General features: G+C 35.0%; 3 protein-coding genes across 4 annotated transcripts; all 3 read right to left on the reverse strand.

Annotated features, from left to right (window-relative positions):
- Positions 1 to 76: 76 nt before the first annotated feature.
- On the reverse strand, positions 77 to 2,443 carry LOC136816897 (phosphatidylinositol N-acetylglucosaminyltransferase subunit Q-like). Its single transcript, XM_067073232.1, has 4 exons — positions 1,903 to 2,443; positions 1,093 to 1,335; positions 288 to 503; positions 77 to 185 (listed from the first exon to the last, which is right to left on the reverse strand). Exons 1-3 carry the CDS (start codon positions 2,435 to 2,437, stop codon positions 409 to 411), a joined length of 873 nt encoding a protein of 290 aa, XP_066929333.1. The 5' UTR covers positions 2,438 to 2,443; the 3' UTR covers positions 77 to 185; positions 288 to 408.
- Positions 2,444 to 3,071: 628 nt separating this feature from the next.
- LOC136816896 (SET and MYND domain-containing protein 4-like) lies at positions 3,072 to 5,479 on the reverse strand. The gene has a single exon (XM_067073231.1). It carries the CDS (start codon positions 5,430 to 5,432, stop codon positions 3,234 to 3,236), a length of 2,199 nt encoding a protein of 732 aa, XP_066929332.1. The 5' UTR covers positions 5,433 to 5,479; the 3' UTR covers positions 3,072 to 3,233.
- Positions 5,480 to 5,749: 270 nt separating this feature from the next.
- On the reverse strand, positions 5,750 to 19,220 carry LOC136816895 (uncharacterized). 2 transcript variants are annotated; one of them, XM_067073229.1, is made up of 19 exons: positions 19,010 to 19,220; positions 15,563 to 15,616; positions 15,305 to 15,388; positions 15,068 to 15,156; positions 13,567 to 13,616; positions 13,365 to 13,387; positions 13,170 to 13,243; positions 12,842 to 12,890; positions 9,723 to 12,613; positions 9,115 to 9,557; positions 8,754 to 8,841; positions 8,526 to 8,612; positions 8,354 to 8,394; positions 7,916 to 7,999; positions 7,604 to 7,673; positions 7,332 to 7,417; positions 6,709 to 6,757; positions 6,330 to 6,399; positions 5,750 to 5,937 (listed from the first exon to the last, which is right to left on the reverse strand). In XM_067073229.1, exons 1-19 carry the CDS (start codon positions 19,084 to 19,086, stop codon positions 5,901 to 5,903), a joined length of 4,446 nt encoding a protein of 1,481 aa, XP_066929330.1. In that variant the 5' UTR covers positions 19,087 to 19,220; the 3' UTR covers positions 5,750 to 5,900. The 2 variants fall into 2 exon arrangements, with proteins under 2 accessions (XP_066929330.1, XP_066929331.1); XM_067073230.1 differs by having other exon boundaries at positions 13,170 to 13,240; positions 19,010 to 19,201.
- Positions 19,221 to 19,238: the final 18 nt, after the last annotated feature.

Genomic DNA, 19,238 nt, shown 5'->3' on the forward strand with positions numbered 1-19,238 from the left:
TAATTTGTGATATTACCACATTTTACCCGTTACCTTTCTAATTCAAATGCTTAACTCGATAACACAATGGCAAAGATATCGATTTACATATATTTCAGAAATTTTATTTACAAATTTACATATATAACATACAACGATTACATAGATTTCGGGACGAGTGACTGGAGATTTCTGAGTTTATGATCCTGAAATGAAAAGAAAAAAAAATTGAAAGTCAAAAACATTTCAAGCGAAATTTAAGGTTGCAACGAGCAGCAACGTGATTAACAAATAAAGAAACCACTTACTTCGTTGACAGTACCTCTATTAATTACTCAAAGGAACCAAGTCCAGAATCTGTTTCCAATCTTAACAGACGAAACCCAGGTTGCAATGGAGTGTATGTGGTACTATCATCTCCCATTGTTCTTACACAAGATCGCCTCGAAGGATTTTTCCAAGAAATCTTTGTACATTGTCAACCATAGTTTCAGGCGGTTCACAATCGACGCCATTTCCGTCTCCTAAAAGGAGAAATCCATTTTTAGTTCTGAGGTTCACAGCCTTGACAATCATGATATCTTTTGATGGCACAGATCTTGTGCGAAAATTCCTTATCGACAGAATGTAATGTGAATACAGTTGATACTCTCTAATTCGACGTTAAACTTATTGAATACTTTAGGCGTACAAACTTTCGCGAGCAGAAACTTTCGCGTGGACGAAAAATCGCGAAATTCATGACATTTACTTCCGCGAATTTAACGGAAAGATATTTTTCGCAAGCATAAACTTTCTCGAATCAAGACGTAAAATTGAGAATTTTCACATGAAAAAATGGCTTAGAGACACAGATACTTCTTGGGTTGGCTTGAAACATTTGTCCTTTGACTTATTAGTCTTCCTAGAATTTTTAAAGACATTTACTTTCGCGAAAAGGGCCAAAATTCGCGAAAATCGCGAAAGTTTCTGCTCGCGAAAGTTTCTACGCCTAAAGTACGCTCCATTAATTGATAATATTGAAAGTCTACTGCTCGATATTCTAACTTATAAAAATCAAATTTCGAATTAGAGAACGTCAAGTATATTATCTTGGTATCTTCGTAAACTAACCTATGCTATTCTCATTTGAGCATACCAAAGAGTGTAATTTATTCAACAAACTATTAGCCATCAATTGAAAGAACATTTGTAGCAAAGAAATGAGGAGTCGAATGATGATGAAAACGAAGTAATACAAAGCCACTGTTGGTAGTAAGAACAAGAGAATGGTGAAGAGCACTGTTCCCAAGATGAGTTGGTCTGCATTGTATGATAAAGAATCCACACGAAGGCGAAGCACATTCCATTTCTTACCTGAAAAAAAAAACACGAATAAAACAAGCTACATTTGTGCAGAGATGCGCTTTAAACCTTCTTCACTTCTGGTTTATTCGGACGATTTTCAATTGAAATGGGTAGAAAGTTGGCTGTCTAAAGTCAATGCATTGTCTTCTTTCAATCTTCTTCAAGCAAAGATTTTAACTACCAACTTTCTACCCACTTTTTTGCCCACTGTAACAATAGACCTTATCGGAGTTTTTTATTTTTCTAAAAAAGTGATGCATTGTGGGATTGTTTCGAGTGTATTACAATAGAATTCCCTCGAGGAATTCCTAAGAGATTTCTATTGTAATACACTCGAAACAATCCCACAATGCATCACTTTTTTAGAAAAATAAAAAACTCCGATAAGGTATATTAGAAAGTCGACAGTCTAAATTAGAGCTACCAATGTTAATATTTCGTTCAGGAACGGATATTTTCAGAAACTCTTGTAGAAAATTACGTCAAATTTTAAAGATACGGGACATTAAAAGGTTTTTCAAGCGGAAAAGGACTTTATAAATTATCAACATCATCTTTACAAAGGAATACAGTTACCTCTGAAAAGTCTTGCAAGTGTCATCAATGATTTCAATTGTATCCGATAAAGATTGGAAGCATAGAAGTAAAAACAGTGAAGGTGGACGCTCAAAATACTGATAACGTCATTGATCAAACAGAAAAAAATGCCGAGACCGAGAATATTGGACATCATGAGAATCTGTATGATTTGTGGAAGGAAAGTTTTGATGGTGAGAACGTAAGCAACCCACACGTTGACGTGGTAAAGGAACACATTTCCAAGGAAAAATGAAAGTTCTTCGTTCAGTTTCAGACCAGCAGGTGCTCCCATCAACCATTGCAAAAGCTTCGTTAGATCATCTTGAACCAGTAATACGAAATCTGTAAAATTCGAATCAATATCCAACCCATCTATCGTTCTTTTCAATACCAAATATAACACCAAACCAAGTAAACAATCCATCAATTGACGGTAAAGTAACATCTTTCTCGATTTAGTATTTTGCATTTCCAATTTCAGTTTGTATAAGTGGCGATATAAGTAACTCATTTCTAACAATGTGTTTGTCATGTTTATCTAAGAATGGAAGGGAATAAATATTTAAAGGTATAACATTCAAAGAAATAAAAAAGCAATGTACAATTCTTACAAAAACCGAGGGCGTAACTGTGAAATATTCCCTGAGTCAAATAGAGGGTGGTTCCAAAGGTTCAGAGCAATACTTTCAGGAGCCCCCCCCCCCAGCCAACTCTCAATTCACGCAATCACGCAATTTTTTTTCGAAATTCACGCATCCACGCAAATTTTCCTCGAGTTTCACGCAATAACCCTATTTTTCAGGAAATCGGAAAGTTTTCGGGAAAAATCGGGGAAACATTAGAAAATCGGGAAAACTGCATGATCAGAGGAAAAAAGGAAAAATTCACGTATTCACGCACAAAATGGCCCAGATTCACGCATTCACGCAATCAAAAAGAGAATTTTCACGTTCACGCAAGCTTTTTCAATTCACACATTCACGCATTTTTTTCAAATTTTCACGCATTCACGCAACCGAAAATGCCCATTCACGCATTCACGCAAACCGCTTGGGGGGCCTTTCAGTGAAGCATGATTCAAACATATTAGGTTTAAGCTGATAGAAAATAAAATATGGACCAGTAGAGTTAATTCACTGGTTTAAATTGAAAAAAAACACAAAAAGTTCAAGCAAATGAAAATAACCCTTTATCTATCTTTTAAAAAAAGAAGTGAAAATGTTCTATAAAAATACAAAATAATGCTACAAAAATATTAAAAAATTATCAAAATGGTACAAAAACTCCTTCAATCCATACCGAAAAACACAATGTCCCAAAATCAAGGATTACAAAAGGTGTTGAAGTTTGATGAGAGATTGAAGTCGATCGGAAAGCAATGCAATATCTTCATTTCCTTCTTCTTTGTTCATTTGAACCAATCGTAAAGTTCGTTCAATCATAGGTATCCCTTGTGACGTCAGATGTTTATTGAGCTTGGTTTTGTTTTTCTGGTCTATTAACTGTTGTATCCAGGCCATGTAAACATCGGAAAGCTTCAATAACTCGTTGGTAACTTCAATACTCTCACCACCGAAATGCAACTCAGTGACGGCAACACTTTTAGTGACGTAATCCACACTTGATTCGTAATTATCCAACGTGGCGTAACATTTACCTAGCGCGTCATTTGTCTCGCCCAACTTCTTATGATTGGGACTTAAAACAGCGAGACGAGATTTCTGACAACGTTTTAAGATCTTGATAGCAGCCTTGATGTTCAGTTGATCGTCTCGTTTGTTGGTCATTAAAGAAAGAGCGTTCAAGAAATTATCATGGCATGTTTGTTCCATATTTTCACAATACACAAGTCGGTCCTTATCAGTTATCCGACAACTCTGGCAACATCCTTGATCGTTTAGGATTCCTTGACATTTTTCACAAATGAAGCAATCGAGCTCGTTCACCGACGTCAAACCTTGTTCACAATGAGTACACGAACAAGTGAAAAAGTACTGCTCCTGTAAGATCTTTTGTCGTTCTTTGAATTCCATTCGACGGTAATGAGGGCCGTAGCAATTGAAAATTTCTTCACCTTTCTTAACGTCACGAGTCAGTTTAACAATTAAACGTTCATTTTGAAACGAGTTGACGATCGAAGGTTCGCATGAATGGTTGAGGAGGCTGGTTGTCGGGTAGATGGCCGTCGCTATACGTACCTGATCCTGTTCTACCACATTTGATTGGCTGTCTGTGTAACTCAATGACGTAATCGCATGAGCATTACAGACCAATTGTAATATATGACGTAAAATAAGGCCTCCAATGAAAGTAGAGTCCGCCGAATCGTCGATATAGGAAAATCGAGATAAAACTTTGAGCATGAGAAGAGCAGCGCATGAATATTGGAACAGGTCTTCAGCTATCATATACTGGCTATTGGAAACAAGATGGTAGACACTTGTGTATTCTTTGCTGTCATAGCAACCTTCATTGCTACAACCCGACGATACAGTGAGCTTTGAAGAATCTTGCTGTTCAAACAGTCGTAGGGTCTGCATAGGTGTTATCAAGATAATCCTCATCGCTAACCGAGAAATGCCAACTTTGTCCAATAAGTTGATTCTACAACACTCAAAATAATGATACTCTTCCCAAGATGCTTTGCGACAAGTTTCAGAACAGTAACGAACTTCGATGCATTTGTAACAGGGAAATGGGAGCGATATTTTGGTGAAACAGTGTTGACAGTGCGTTTTGAACATAGGTTTCAGTAAAACAGCTGCATATGGTGTCTCTGAGAGGATAATACTCCCTTTGAGAATGTCCTGATCAGAAATTATATATCGTCCTTTCGTTTTATCGAAACACCTTTTCAGATGTGAGCTTGCATACTTCATTGTTGGGTTAAACTCGCCGACGGGTCGTACAAGTTTACCACTTGTGGTGGAATTAGAAGATTCGTCTTTTTCCACGTCTAAACTTATGAGAATTTCAGTCAATTTTGTGACTTCGTCATCCTTGTTGCCAAGGCGATGCAATTCCTCCAGTGCTTTGTCTACGAAAATTTTACCCTGAAGACAACGTTTAAGTTTAATCAGCGCTTCAGCTTTCCGTTTATATAACTTCCATAATTTGTCTGTTGGAAAGTTATTCAAAAGTGCAATATCAATATCAGTAATACATTCTTCGAAGCGTTTCTGAGAGAACAGAACAGCTGATCGATTGCCTAGCACCAGAGCAAATTCTTCACCCTGGCAAGCATGAATCATAGCTTGGTTATACAACTCAAGTGCTTTATTGTTATCCTTACCGATGTACGCTTTATTACCCTTCGTCTTCAACTCCATATATTTTCCTGACAACTTCTGCTTCTCTTGAGGGATGTTTTTTTCCAACCATTTCTGCAACGAATTATTAATATTTTCATCAGCCAGACAAAATTCAACACGTTTTCGATCAGTTGGCAAATCTTTGAACTGTGTCATTTTCTTTTGTTCTTTCTTCAAAAGAGCTTCTAAGAACTCTTGCCAACTCAAGCATTCCATTTTTAGTCTTTTTCCTGTTGTTTCAGTTTACTATTTTTTCACTAAAAATAAAAGGAAAATGTAGATAACTGATACCGAGGAGAGAAAAAGCATGCGTGATTAAAACTTTTTAGACATACTGTAGAAAAAAACTTGATGCCCTAATGAAAGAAGACCTCATTGAACAAAAAAACGACACAGGCAGCAATGAAATAATATCTAGACTCTCTTTTCTTCCACTTTCAATCTCACAGGTTGGAAACAACACACCCTATCTCAATGACATCAATAATTTATACATGACTGAACCCGAATTTACCAGTAGCCCGGACAAAAAATACGGCAGAAAATATAATTCTATTTCATGTAGTTGAGTAAAATATAAAAAGAAGTTCAAATTTATTTACAAATATAATGTGACTTTTAAACCAAAATAATAAGACTTTCGTTTTTAGCAATAAAAAGATTATTCCACAAATTCCTTAACCATTAAACATTGATCTGGTGGCCCGATCTATCTTGAACTCTACAATAAAATAAGAAGGGAAGAAAACTTTGAGATATTAGCATACGTTTGACCAAAATACTTAAATAAAAAAAATTAAAAGTTCAATCTTCCAGCTAGGGCGCCATAGCTTAAGATTACTCAATGATGATAGAACGGCTAGAAAAAGGCAGATTTTAAAACTCGAGGAAATATAATTTCCAAGGACTCGTAGAAGACTGATTTCGTTTAGAGGTGGTTAAAGCAAGGTTTGTAGTCTGATACGAAAATGGATTATACAGAAAAAATCAGCAAACATTCTTAAAATGTTGGTGAACTATGCAGAATTCTGAGACAGCTCTTTATACATTTCACTGAGACGAAAATCCAACAGAGACAGTAGAAGTAACTTGGTAAGGTAAAAAATGACTGACTTGCAATTGATAATGCTTTCAACAATCCAATCAGGATGGAAGATGTTCGGTTTGTTGTTATACATTGCAACTGAAACCAAAACAAAAGAACACAATGAGATAAGTAGCAAAGGTTTTAAGAGGTCGTAGAGGGTTCAGGTGGTTGTATCCTTTCAATTTTAAGGTTCTAGGACATCTCGTTTATAAGGAAAGGAGATCAATTTTGGAGAGCTCCCTCATGTTTCAAGCCTCACGAGAGAAAAGCTTCCTTGCAAGATTTCGAAATGTGATGATGACAAAAATAAAAGGTGATTTTTATAAACCACTAAATGTCACCACAATGAGCAAGTATGTTTGGAGGAGTGAAGAGGGTTGGAGTTGATGAAGTTTTTTGTATCACCTCTTTCTTCCTTTGTCAAGGCTTTCACATCATCTGTTATCACCACAGTCTAAAAGAAGAAATGGTCGTCATGTGAACAGGCTAGTGATATTGTTAATTATCGCGGAATATTATCGCACAAACTTCTCTAATGTTTATTATTGATTTTAGATTTAGATATTTAGTTTTTATTATCACTATAAAATAATGTTAAATAATTAAAATTTAAAATTAATCTTAGTCAGAAATGCGAGCATTACTAGGATCAATTTGTCTATTCAGACACTCCTATTAAAAAAAATGTTGGACACAAAGGTCGGATACAGATAAATGTCTCATATTGTAGCTCAAATGAAGTAACTGGGAAGAATTCCGACCCCTTTTCTTGTTTCATGTAGTCTACACAGTAGACAGCTACAAGCCTTACTTTTGGTCTATAGGCACTCCTATAGGCGACCACTAGTGAGCCCCTCCGGGAATTCGCTTATCAATTGTGTTTAACTTAAAAGAAACTTGTAGAAAAATTATCAATATAGACAAGAGCAGTGCATATAGCTCGAAGAATAGAGTTTTGCAATCGAAACGAAAGAAGATATTAAGTAGCCATTTCAAACAGTGCAATTGTTGGAAAAAAGGCCACCTACATCAATTTGACTTGAAGAGCAGTCCATTTCGCTTGGTGAGTAAATAACATCCGACTTGGACTGCCGTAAAAGTGCGATCAGTTGAGCTAGAAAAAGAAAAGTATCAACCTTCATGACCATATTGAAGATATGAAGATCTAGGACTTCAAACTGGCCAAGATGTGAAGATCTAGCACTTAAAACTGTCCTAGATGCGAAGGAATAGAATGGAATTTCACGTAAACCAAGAACAAAACTGGACTTTATGACATTCAACCAGTCAGATGTTATACCTTTAGTTATCGGTGAGTTTTCAAATCTTCCAAGTAATGCGAATCGAAAGCCGTGAAACAATGGTTTAGCCTGAGAAAAAAAGAAAGAAAGATGATACAACGCTATCTCATTTTGGGCCCTCGGAAGACCCCACTAAAGTATCTAAAGTAGTTAATTTGGCCTCTTTATTGGTCCAAACAGATTTCGAAGAATTTTTCTTCTTCAAATCCAGGTCGAATTGTCAAGAGCTTAAAAGAAATCTTTCAACCAGAAATTTGAGCACTATCAACAAATTTAAAGATTGCCAAAACATTAGAATAAAGTTCACTTACGTTTCGTCTGTGGAATCTTGCTCGCCAGAGGTTAGGAATTAATTGATGAAGGAACTCTGGATCACCTTTTACTTCGTAAGGGTCCTGAAAGAAAACAAACAAACGTTTCCACATAGAGAAAGAAAGATTCCAAGGAATTGGAAAATTAAACTTTATTTTTAAAGGTGATTCAAAGCCTTGTTTTGCAAATTCGTTATTCTTTGAATGCATAGTATTCCTTACAGTTTACTACCCTTTCCTTACAGCTATTAATTTCAAATGAACGCCCCTACGAAAAGGGAGGCGTTTATTAGAAGAAGGCGTTTATTTGAGGGCGTGGCTTATTAAATTTTTCTTCCTTTTAGGAGGGACATTTTATTAAAGGGGGTATTTATTAGAGGGGGTCGTTAAAAAGAAGGGGGTGTTTATTGGAAGTAATACGGTACGTCATATACTAACCTCCTTCACTAATTTTTGCGCTTTGAATGAAGCAAAGAGCCCTGAAAGATTTAACAAAATAATCCAAAATATTAGTGAAATCGCGTTTTAAATGAGCAGTCAAAAATGCAAATAAATAAACAAGAAAAGTTATACGGAGAATATTTCTTAAAAATACTTTGAAGAAGCTTACACTTGTAATTCACAATCCACAGACCGGATACGAGCGCCATTAGATATTTGAATGTGTAACCACTCTTTGAAAGTGAGTTATTCTCGTCTAAAAATACAAAAAAATATGTCACTGGATAAAAAGCGTCCAAGAAGAGTTTGATGGCATCACTTTACTAGAGCAATGGAAATTATTAGATAGTCAATTGCTGAGAAAAGAGTCAATTAAAAGTGACAATGATAAGGAAACCTGTATTGACGACGAGGTGAGTGACTTCGTGATCGAATTCATTCTTGTAAACAATATCAAACTTCTGAGAAATGAGGCGACATTGAGACTGAAAGAAAAACGAATGTTAAAGTATTCATAGGAAATTCATGTAATAGCAAATTTCATATTATGGTTCTATTGTCAAGCCAAGTCTTAATCTAAAACCTCAGGGCGTGTTACTATCGAACAAAGTCAAAAGCAGAAAGAGAAAAATCAATGATCTGAATTTTTACAAAAAAAGATTAGTATATTTGTTGGGCGAGGAAAGTTGGTGAGAGTGATCGTAAGCTCGTCCCTAGAGACTTGAAAACACATCCAAATAAGTTTAAATAGTGTTTACCAATAACTTTCTCGATATCCGCGTGGTCATTATAACTGGTTTTAAAGGTTTAGTCGTAGATTCAACTTTTGGTGAAGTCTCCTCTAAGCTTCTTTCCATTGAGACGTTTTGTTTTCTTGGCGTAGGAAGTTTCTTATAGGTGGTCAAAGGGCTGGAAAGTCGAGAGACGTTAGGTAGACCTGCTTTAGTGGTAACTTTCTCCTTTCGAATGGCTGTTGATTGTGAGACGGGGATTGGAGGGGCGAAGGGAGGAGAGGAGGGGCGTTTTGTGACGTCATCATCATCTGGAGCATGAATTGGTGATCGTAGCTTGGTTTTCCAGTCTTCAATCTCCTCATGTGACACATGGAGAATGCTTTTATTGGTAGAAGTGTTTTGTGTTGTGTCCTCTCGAAAGCGTTGACCTGGTGTAATGTAAGAGCTTCTCACTGATTCCACTGTTGCTGAAAAGTTATAGAAATAAAGCTGCTTTCAAAACAGAGAAACACCATTGAACAGTGTATCCAATAGTTGGTTGAACTGTAAGTTTAGCGCAAAAACAGAACTATCTGCATCCGTGGATGGAGCTAAAGAACGATATAGTTAAATGAAAGGAATACCGCACTCACCTGTATTGAGTTTCTTCTTCTTGAAAGGAACCTGAGGTAAGGTATCATCTTCATCGTCACTCGATTCTGATTCGTTTGGGAACTGCGGCGGTGTGTATGAAATGAGAGTACTTTTCTTCTTTTCTCCCCGAGAAGGAGGATTGTCTGGCTCTCCATCGCTGTCACTTGATGAAGATATTCTCTTGGCTCGTTTTCGTTTACTTGAGTTTAATAATGCTTTGACATGATTCTTGGAAATTGATGAGTCCGTGCTCGGTGTGGTGTGACGTTTGAGAGGAGATGATTTTCTCGATGTTGGGAAATTATCTTCTGGACTGGATGGATGTTTCGCAGGAGATGATTGTTTTTTAAAAGGGCTGTCAGGCTTGTTTTTTAATAACGAACTCTGCGGTTGACTCAAAGGTGGTGACTGATTTAAGAGTGTCTCGTCAGGGATTCCATCAACATGCATGTGTGGCGGTTGGGGCGGGGAGGGCGGCGGAGATGGCTCTGGAAATCTCTCATCATCATTCTGATATTGATCAAACAAATTTTTGGTTTTTTCTTCTCCGCTTTGATCGAAATCCGCGCCAATACTCGACCCAATAAACATATCTGCTTGTTTATTCATCTTTTGATTAGGTGCATTTTTAAAAGGGGATGGATGAGCTTCTCCAAAAAGTTCGTTTTCCTCTTCATGCAAGCTTTCTGGTTGGCTTTGATCAAAATTTACATCAATGCTCGAGCCAATGTAAATGTCTTTATCTGAGCTTTTAGTTTTATCATAAACTGTCTTTTTGTTAGCCGTTACATTCGTGTCATTTTCACATGGCCGCTCGATATCAATTTGATCAATAATTGGTTCTTCTAATATGTTTGATTTTCTGCTGATATCTTTGTTGGCTGGTGTTGGTAGGTCAGTCTCCCCTATGCTTGATCCAATGTCGATTACATCCCTCTCTGTATCTCTAAATGGTTTTGCAGGGCAAGCTTCAATATCAAAGACAACGTCAGCAGAGTCAATAGTTCCTTTAATTTCTTGTGAAAGTTCTTTAAGTTTTTTAGTATTTCCTACTCGAGTGTTTAACTTAGCCTTTTCATGATCACGTTCATTGTCAAGATTTTTCTCGTTTGTGAATACTTCCATAGGTTCATCATCAAAGTCTTCCAAATTAATCTCTTCTGGAAGTTTGGTAACTTTCGTATGATTTGTTGAAAGCGTAGTATCGTTATGTTTTATTATTGAGTCTTTTGATTTGAAATTTTTGGATTTTTTAACTGGAGGGGTTGGTGGAATGACGCAATCTTCACTATAAGATCCTCCTGTATGTTGTTGGGATTTTCCTTTGTTGACATTTGGAACTTTCATTTCTTCAGCTAAGTCGAAAGAAACTTTTTCTGTTCTATTAAAAGTTATATCTTCTGCTTGTTCTATTGGATGGTTGTCTGTAAATTGATAAGTTTTATTATTTTCATGCTTCTCTTTAGCTTGTGGAGACTTCCCCCTTATTACTTTGACTGGGGATTTTGTTGCACAAAGTGCACTAGGTTTATTGATGTGAAGTTCATTGTTAGGTTTTTTTACTGGAGCTTTTTCATGTTTTGGTTTGAATGGGAAGTTCTCTGATAACTTTTTCTGTTGTATTCGAGCACGTAAAGGTGATTGTTGGTGAGTAAATGAAGGGTTACTGAATAAACAATAATCTCTGTTCGGGCTTTCATATTTTGTCCACATTGAAGTCACTTTTTCAGCATAATCTGCGGATGAGGGCGTTGTTGGAGTACTTCCCTCCGATAAAGAGCATTCTGTATCGCTTTTGAAGGGAGAAGTTTCTAAATGCCGAGAGGGGCTTGATTTGTTAACTTTCAATGGCGAAGAAATCTCATTTGACTTAATATCAGTCCTTGCTGTTACAGCCTCGTTATTTTCAATCTCAGATTTTGAATGTTTGAAAGGACTAACCATATTAATTGATTCCATCTCCTTTCTGTCTGGCATTTCTATAATATTATTTTTCTGGTTCTTTTCTACATCATTATTGAGTTCATGTTTATCATCTGAATGGAGGATATCAGTTTTTACAGCTGGTGGTGCTGGTTGGTTTTCACTTTTATTGCCAATATTTCGTTTTGTCAGTATTGTGAAGGGAGTTTTGACTCTCTGTTTCACAAGCTCAGGCTCAGGTGATTGTTTTTGAGGAATTTTAGGTCCAATATGTTCAGGGTCCATATGTTCAGGATCTATATTTTCAGGTTGTATTTGAAGTATATCTTCAGATTTTGTTCTAAATAGTTCAACCTCTGAAAGTTTTTCTTCTGAAAGTTTTTCTTCTGAGGTTTCAGGTTTTAAAGTCCCAGTTTTGACATTCTTATCACTTTCATTTTTATTGACTTTAGATAGTCGTTCATCAACTCTATCAGGTTCAGACTCAAATTGTTCTATTACAGGTAGCTCTTCCATATTCACAGTATTAGTAGCATCAGGTATAACTGAATCTATTTTATCGATGGATTTAGAAGAATGCTTATCTGGTGAAACACAAGCTTCTTGATTTATTGATTCATCAATCAAAGTATTTTCACCAAGATCTTGAGGAATGGGAGGCACATCATCGTCAATGAAGATTTTGTTGACATTTGGTAAAGCGATATATTCATTTGAGTCATCAGTTGATGTTGATGCTTGAATGTCGGAGAATTTTTTAGTAGTTGAAGAAGGTTTCTCAAATTCAAAGTCTTTGATAGGAGTTTTGTCTGATTGGAGTTTACGCATCTTGGTTGGAGATTTCTGTTTCGTAGATTTTGATGGCTTCTTTTTGTTGTTGTTGATTTTTGATCGCCTATCTTCTTTTTGTTGTTCTTCTTGTTTAGAGTTTTTGACCGAAGAACTATTGTGAGCGGTACAGGTAGAACTGAAAGAGAGAAATGTTCCATTGCGTTATAAAAAATGATAAAGAGAAGGTTACATTCAAATGTTCATGATATCATCAAACCTGTAAGTTATATTGTAAAGCTCTATGTTTGAACTTTATAAGGCCGTTAGATTTGATTGTTAAAGGTTTACTTTGAGCAACAAAGTACATATCTAAATTAAGTAATAGTAAAAAACAAATAACTGAGCCTGCTGCGAAATTCCTTACTATTTTTTCCCTGGTTGACCAAGAGATGGTCTTGTGTTGGAGCTTGTGCCTAGAATAAATTACATAGTTCAAGGTGAGCAACAAAAAGAGATCTCTAAACCTATCACGCAGTACGCAGTGCTCATGAGTCCCAATAAGGACAAAATACATATGTTGCTCTGACACCCACCTCCTGAAAGAAGATAGTTGGACAGAAATTTTATGAATTTTCTTCATATATATTGTGACAATATCCTTCATCAATACTGATAAAAAATTTTCATGCTAAGTTGAATGTAGGATGAAACCATTATCCCCTAATTTAAAGAAGAACACAGACAAAGCTTACCTTGGGATTGGTCTAAATCAAAATCAAACAGGGAAATCTTTTTCTGTGTGTCCATCTTGACTTTTTCCAAACTACTACAAAGTGAAGAAAGAGAAAGTATAAGGTCACAGTGCTGTAAAGCCTGGTGACTGAAAAAGAAGTCCTGAATCTATCGAAAAAATATCATGTTTAAAGAACCACTAACGACTTTGTTACCTTTTTCTTTGTAGTTCAAATTTCTAAAAGTAGAGAGAAAGAGAAGTTTTCATTAATTTTTAATTAAAAATAAATATTTATTAACATGCATGTTATTTTGAATCATTATGTATTTTCGATATCATCATTTTTCAAAGAAATATAGCCTGAGAAACTACACTTTCTTATCTGAGAACGACTAAAAGATCTTGTATTCTCTTACCCTTTGTGAAGCTGGATCTCTCTGTGATAATAAAGGCATAACATCTACCCCTAAAAAATAAAAAGCAAGGTTTTTTTATTAATCTAATATGATTTTCAAAGAGTTTAAGTATTCTATTTGGTTAGTTTCCCATAGTTTTGCCAATATATTTTCCAATTTAAGGCTTGGGGACACAAGAAGTTTTTTTCCTGTTGGTGCAATGCTCCATCCCACCAACACAAGAAAAAAAGTGCGTGTCTCATGGTTTCTTTTTTTTTATTTCATGGGACAAAAAGTGAGGAAAATACCCAAAAGACACGCTGATTTTGTCCCTGGGACAATGGAGCAAAATTGATTCAAATTATTTTTTCAGGTTTGTGGGATGGAGCATGTTGCATTGCACCAACGCGAAAAAAAACTTCTCGTGTCCCCAAGCCTTTAGTCTAATGAAGCTATATATTATGTCAGAACATTTAAAAATGAAAATACCTGATAATTTTTCTTGAGCTTTGGCGAAAATGAAAAAATGTAGTGTTTCCGGAATGCGGGGAAAAAAGCTCTCATGCGGTCGGCTGAAAATAAATTTTTTTGCTATTTTTGATAACTTAAGATCATTTAAATAGAACTTTAAAGATAACTTTATGTACGAACAGTATGAAGTAAGCCCTGAATACTAATGAGTTCGAATGGGGAGTTCGTAAAACTTTACGGCGACCGAAAATTTTCTAATTTAAACTAATGTAGCCCAAAAGTACAAATTTCAAACAAGCCAGTACCAAATTATTGACTTTAAGATCATTAAAATGGTAAGGTGCTGGCTAGCAAAGCCAAAATACTTAGTACTGTTATGTCATTGTCATAATATGCTGACAACATGACACGCTCTTGTAAAAATATTGACAAAATCTTTAAATACAATGATTGTCAAACAAATTCCCCAAAAAATATTGATCATACTGCAAGTGATGCTTTATTATATAAAAAGATATAAGTTTACAGTAGAAAATAGCTTTCCATGCTCTCAGCGCACGTGTTTAAGGCAAATATAAGCATATTATAGGTGGTATATGTATTATACGTATTATATGTGTTATATATTACTCTCGTATTACATTTACTTACAAAATCGTACTTTTGATGTATGTTATTCTTTTTCGGTAGCTGGTAATTTTTTAACTCCCCAACTAAAAACTAGCAACTCCCTAACTCGCGACTAGAATAGTTTCCAAACTCAATACTAATGTATCAACTACTAACGAACAAAACTTGATTTACAAGCGAGAATATCTAACCAAATGACGTTTGATAGCTTGAACGGTCAACTTGATTTTCTTTATGATGAACCATATAGATGAACCCATAGTCTGCGGCCGGGTCATAAAAAATTTCTTTTTCACCTGGCCGGTTTCCGGAAACACTACATTTTTTATTTTTGCCTTTCCTATAATATTTTTAACTTAACACAAATAAAAAATCTTTTAAAAGTTCTAACATTGCTAAAAGATATTTTATTGGTACAGACCTGCTGATTGACAGTCATCCTCAAAAGCATTGCATAATTCACGAACTGACGACACAAGGCTTCCCATCACTTCATTCTTATGTGTGCCTCTGAAATCAAAACAAGGAGCTGTGAAAAGTCTGTAATATAACAGTTCAATATAAGAAAACATTAAAGCATTTTCCTGCTAGACTTTGATCAGATCAGAATAATTATTTCAATAATACATTTCCTATTTTAATAAAATTTACATTTTACCTTTTGTTTACATTGGTGTTGCAAAGAGGACATCTTGCTGTCTTTGCCTTTTTCTTTGAGCCTATCATTTCCGTTAGACAATACCTAAATATTTATAAATCATACATTACATTACATTTTTCTTAAAACTGTTGTTTGAAGATAGAAATTTTGTATGTGTAGAACAAAACAAAAAGAAACTGGTGAAACTTAAGCGCTGAAGTAATGTTAGTCGTTTCAACAGATTGAAATCATAAAATGTGTGGAGAAAAAACGTACTGACAGAAGATGTGGTTGCATTTTGTTGATACAGGTTGCGAAAACAATTCAAGGCTAAAAAGAAATAAAACAGGACATATTGGTTAAGTGGAATTTTTCTGTACACTTTCTGTGTACCCCAGGCATTAGGTTCAACCCGATTATATACTTTCATATTTCACATATTCTAAATATATATAAAGTGTGCTTTACAGATACAGTGCATACTATAAATGTATCAGCATACTAAAATCCAACAGGGTTATTTTTTTAATGATCTTTGTTAAAAACTGTTTCCAATGATCTTTCCAACGATTTTTTTATTTTCAAGGATGAACTGAAAACACTGAAATTGTGGCAATAAAATCTGAAAGTTTTGTAGCCATTAGCCACTTATACCATTCAAAAGCTCATGGAAAAATTTTGATACTTGTTATTTGTTAATCCCGCGGAGGCGGCAGGCATTCTCTAATTCTCTAATCAGCGTCTGGTCATTTTGAATGAAAACAAAAAAGTTAAAAAGGGTGCGCTATCAGTGAAAGTTATTGTGCGACATTTCATGACAGAAAGTATAATTGATAAACTTGGTGGAGTTATTAAAACAAATTTGTTGTCAAAGATATTCAATAGTAAGTGAAAATACAGGCCAGATATCAAGTCCCATGTTTTGACCAATCGTGTCACATCCAAGTTTAGATAGGGGAGTCAGCCAAATTTTCAAACTTAATCAGAAGAAACAAAAGTAGACTCGTCTGATAGCCCTAAGGCTATCAGATGAGGCTGGTTTATGGACATTTTGAGGAAAAGTTTTGGACAGGAAGATGGAAAAAAAATAAAAATGAAATTGATGTTTAAATTTTTTTTTATTTTCTTTAAAAAAATCTGAAATCGGAGAAAATAATAAAATAAAATTTTATGAAATTTCCTAAAGTATCGATTTTTCAGATTAAAGACAAAAGAATAAAGTGCAATTTGTTGTCATAGATAGTCTATGGATAAAAAACACTAAAAATAAACTTAAAGATAAAAATGTACACATAAAGACTGATACTTGTTTATGTAAGACTGTCATAGGTTCCCACTTAGGGTTCACCCTTATTAGGGTTCCCACTTAGGTTCCCCCATCAAATTTTCTGGTATGCCTATTTTTATATCTACTCTTGAATTTTAACAATCACATAAAGGACTTTAAATAAAAAGCAACTACAAAATAAAGAAAAAAATGAAGAAAATCCATTGTGTATACAAAGAGTTATATAATTTAGTTTGTTTTTTTTGTGGATAGGGAAATTCCATGGGGAAGTTCCCTGACATTAAGGGAAGGATCAAAGTATCTTTACATTAGTAGAATAGGGCACAGCTGTGTTAGATCATTTAACCCCTCTCTCTTCTCTTCTTTTCTTTTGTTTTCCTGTTTAAAAGTAAAGGTTTTTTTATGTTTTTTTCTTCTTTTTTGAAGGTCAGTGGAGAAAAAGTAAATAAAAGTTTTTGAAATCTCTATTTTATTTTTTTTAAATTTTGGCAAAAATAGCGTCGACGGATCTGTAAACCAATAAATAAAAAAGTATTTGCCTAAGCATCAGAAAAAAAATTAGGGGTTACCTTTGAGAAATGATAAAGTACTTCAAAAGATATAAGCAAAATGGATTGTGAAGGGCTCACTGTTTTGGTCAAAATGCGTTCAACCTCTTCCAAGCCAAAAGTGCTGCGCGCACCAAAATATTCAAAAATGGGGCGTGGAAGCAGACTACAAAGATGACGCCACACACACGCAGTCTGCTGGGGCGAGGTTAAAAACTTCTCAACCATCATGTTTTAAAATAGCAATCGCTATTGAAGCAATTCATTTAAAGAAAAACAAATGTTACCACCAAAAAGCCCAGGCTTTAAGGATTCTTTTGATGCCTGCTGATAATGTGAAAAGTTAAAGAAAAGTATAAAAAATCTTAAAAATCTTTTTACTTGGATTTTTCTCCGTCACCTTCCGAACAAAACCCTGCATCAGCAGACTTCAAAAAAAAGCTTGAAACTTTACTGCGTTCAGTAAAAAAGAAATGGGAACGAACGGACCATCGCTTCAATAGCGATGGCTGTTTGTTTGCATCTCAACAAAAAAAATTTTTAGTTTTTAGTGCCGTGACATTTTCTTTCTCAAGATGGCGACGCGTGATGGGGGAAATGAATGTAACTTTCGATAGAAAAAAGATACCAAAGTGATTTCTTTTTAATTCTCATCTCTGATAAATTCTCTACTATTCAGGGGGGGGGGGGGTCAACATTTATAATACCAACCCATAGCCCAAAAACCTGACTTTTGACCTTTTGAGCTAAGTTAACACCACCACCCCAAAATTGGTATCGATTTTTTTTTTTTTTTTTTTCTTTTTTTTTTTTTTTTTTTTTTTTTTTTTTTTTTTTTTTTTTTTTTTTTTTTTTTTTTTTTTTTTTTTTTCGATACCAACTTGAAAATCATAATTTTCAGAAAAAGGGGGGACCCACCTCCTTATTTTAGTATCGATACCAACTTGAAAATCATAATTTTCAGAAAAAAGGGGGACCCACCCCCTTAATTTGGTATTGATACCAACATGACTTTTTGAATTTGACAAAATATCATGGGACCCACCCCCTAATTTAGTACCAATACCAATCTGACAAATTTGAGTTTAAAGCTGGCGGTCATTAAAATTCATACGAAGTTAAATCAAAACAAAAATGGTAGGAAGAGCTGCGAGCGGAGCTGCGTAGTTGTATTTTAATGACCAGCCAGGTCTTTCATTTGTGATCTATGCATGTTAGCCTCCACTGATGCAAGTTACCCAATCTCACGGTAGAACTAACTAATAAAAAAGTTATTTTTATTTTTTTCAAAACCTTATCTTATGATGTTTTGTTTTACAGTCAGGCACATCCTGGCAAATGAACGGGGTATTTTTCACTTGCGACCATTGGCAAATGGACGGGGTTGAAAACGAAAGTGACGTAATAGCGCCGAATACCCAGTTTAATTGAACCGGGTTGGAAATATTTTGCTTCATTTCAAAGAACTGCATACTGTAGATGAAATTTTTTTTCCATGGGTCAATTTTGTCTTCGAAGATTGAAGAAACTTTTAATGAAAAAATAAAGTTCCCAGTTTTGTTCCTTTTTCCCCTTTTTCAGTTTGAAGTTCATTTTTGTTCATTTTCACGCTTTTAGCCTGAGACGTCCTATCTCATTTACACTGGGTGACGAATACCCCATGCAAATGCTCACCCTGTTCATTTGCCAGGATGTGCCTGACTGTTTTATATTTTATAGAGTTAGATATTGTGTCTCCTGCTGGAGGTTTAAAGGTAAATATGTGAAAATGAACAATTAATCTGATGTTGAAATTTGGCTTTATATGTTATGAGAAAAAAAGTGATTAAAATTATTTTCACTTAATTTTCAAAATAAGTTGTTCTTTCTTAGCTAAGTTAAACTCACCAAATTGTACATTGAAAATTTTTCTTCAAATCTTCCAAAAGCTTTCTTGTTTCCTTGACTCTGAATTCTGATTCCATGATCAAAATAAAGCTTGTGATTGTGAATTATCTAAACTTGAAGCTAAAAATTTTGATCAGCCATCAAATTTTGTGACTCCACAACATTTCCCGCCATTTTGAAACCCAAGGGCCTATCTATACTGTAGAAATCTTTCTCGTGGATTAATTGG

Source organism: Clytia hemisphaerica, unplaced genomic scaffold (assembly GCF_902728285.1).
Source record: "Clytia hemisphaerica strain Z4C2 unplaced genomic scaffold, Clytia hemisphaerica genome assembly, whole genome shotgun sequence".
Classification (NCBI taxonomy): Eukaryota; Metazoa; Cnidaria; class Hydrozoa; order Leptothecata; family Clytiidae; genus Clytia; species Clytia hemisphaerica.

Excerpts from the sequence above, each read along its gene's own strand:
- LOC136816896 (XM_067073231.1), bottom strand. The coding sequence starts at position 5,432 with ATGGAATGCTTGAGTTGGCAAGAGTTCTTAGAAGCTCTTTTGAAGAAA.
- LOC136816895 (XM_067073229.1), bottom strand. The coding sequence starts at position 19,086 with ATGGAATCAGAATTCAGAGTCAAGGAAACAAGAAAGCTTTTGGAAGAT. Across the intron at positions 8,613-8,753 it reads TCACCTCGTCGTCAATACAG|ACGAGAATAACTCACTTTCA; the intron begins GTTTCCTTATCA and ends TTGTATTTTTAG. Across the intron at positions 7,674-7,915 it reads CAAGATTCCACAGACGAAAC|GCTAAACCATTGTTTCACGG; the intron begins GTAAGTGAACTT and ends TTTTTTTCTCAG.
- LOC136816897 (XM_067073232.1), bottom strand. The coding sequence starts at position 2,437 with ATGACAAACACATTGTTAGAAATGAGTTACTTATATCGCCACTTATAC. Across the intron at positions 1,336-1,902 it reads ACTTGCAAGACTTTTCAGAG|GTAAGAAATGGAATGTGCTT; the intron begins GTAACTGTATTC and ends TTTTTTTTTCAG. Across the intron at positions 504-1,092 it reads CTCAAATGAGAATAGCATAG|GAGACGGAAATGGCGTCGAT; the intron begins GTTAGTTTACGA and ends TTCTCCTTTTAG.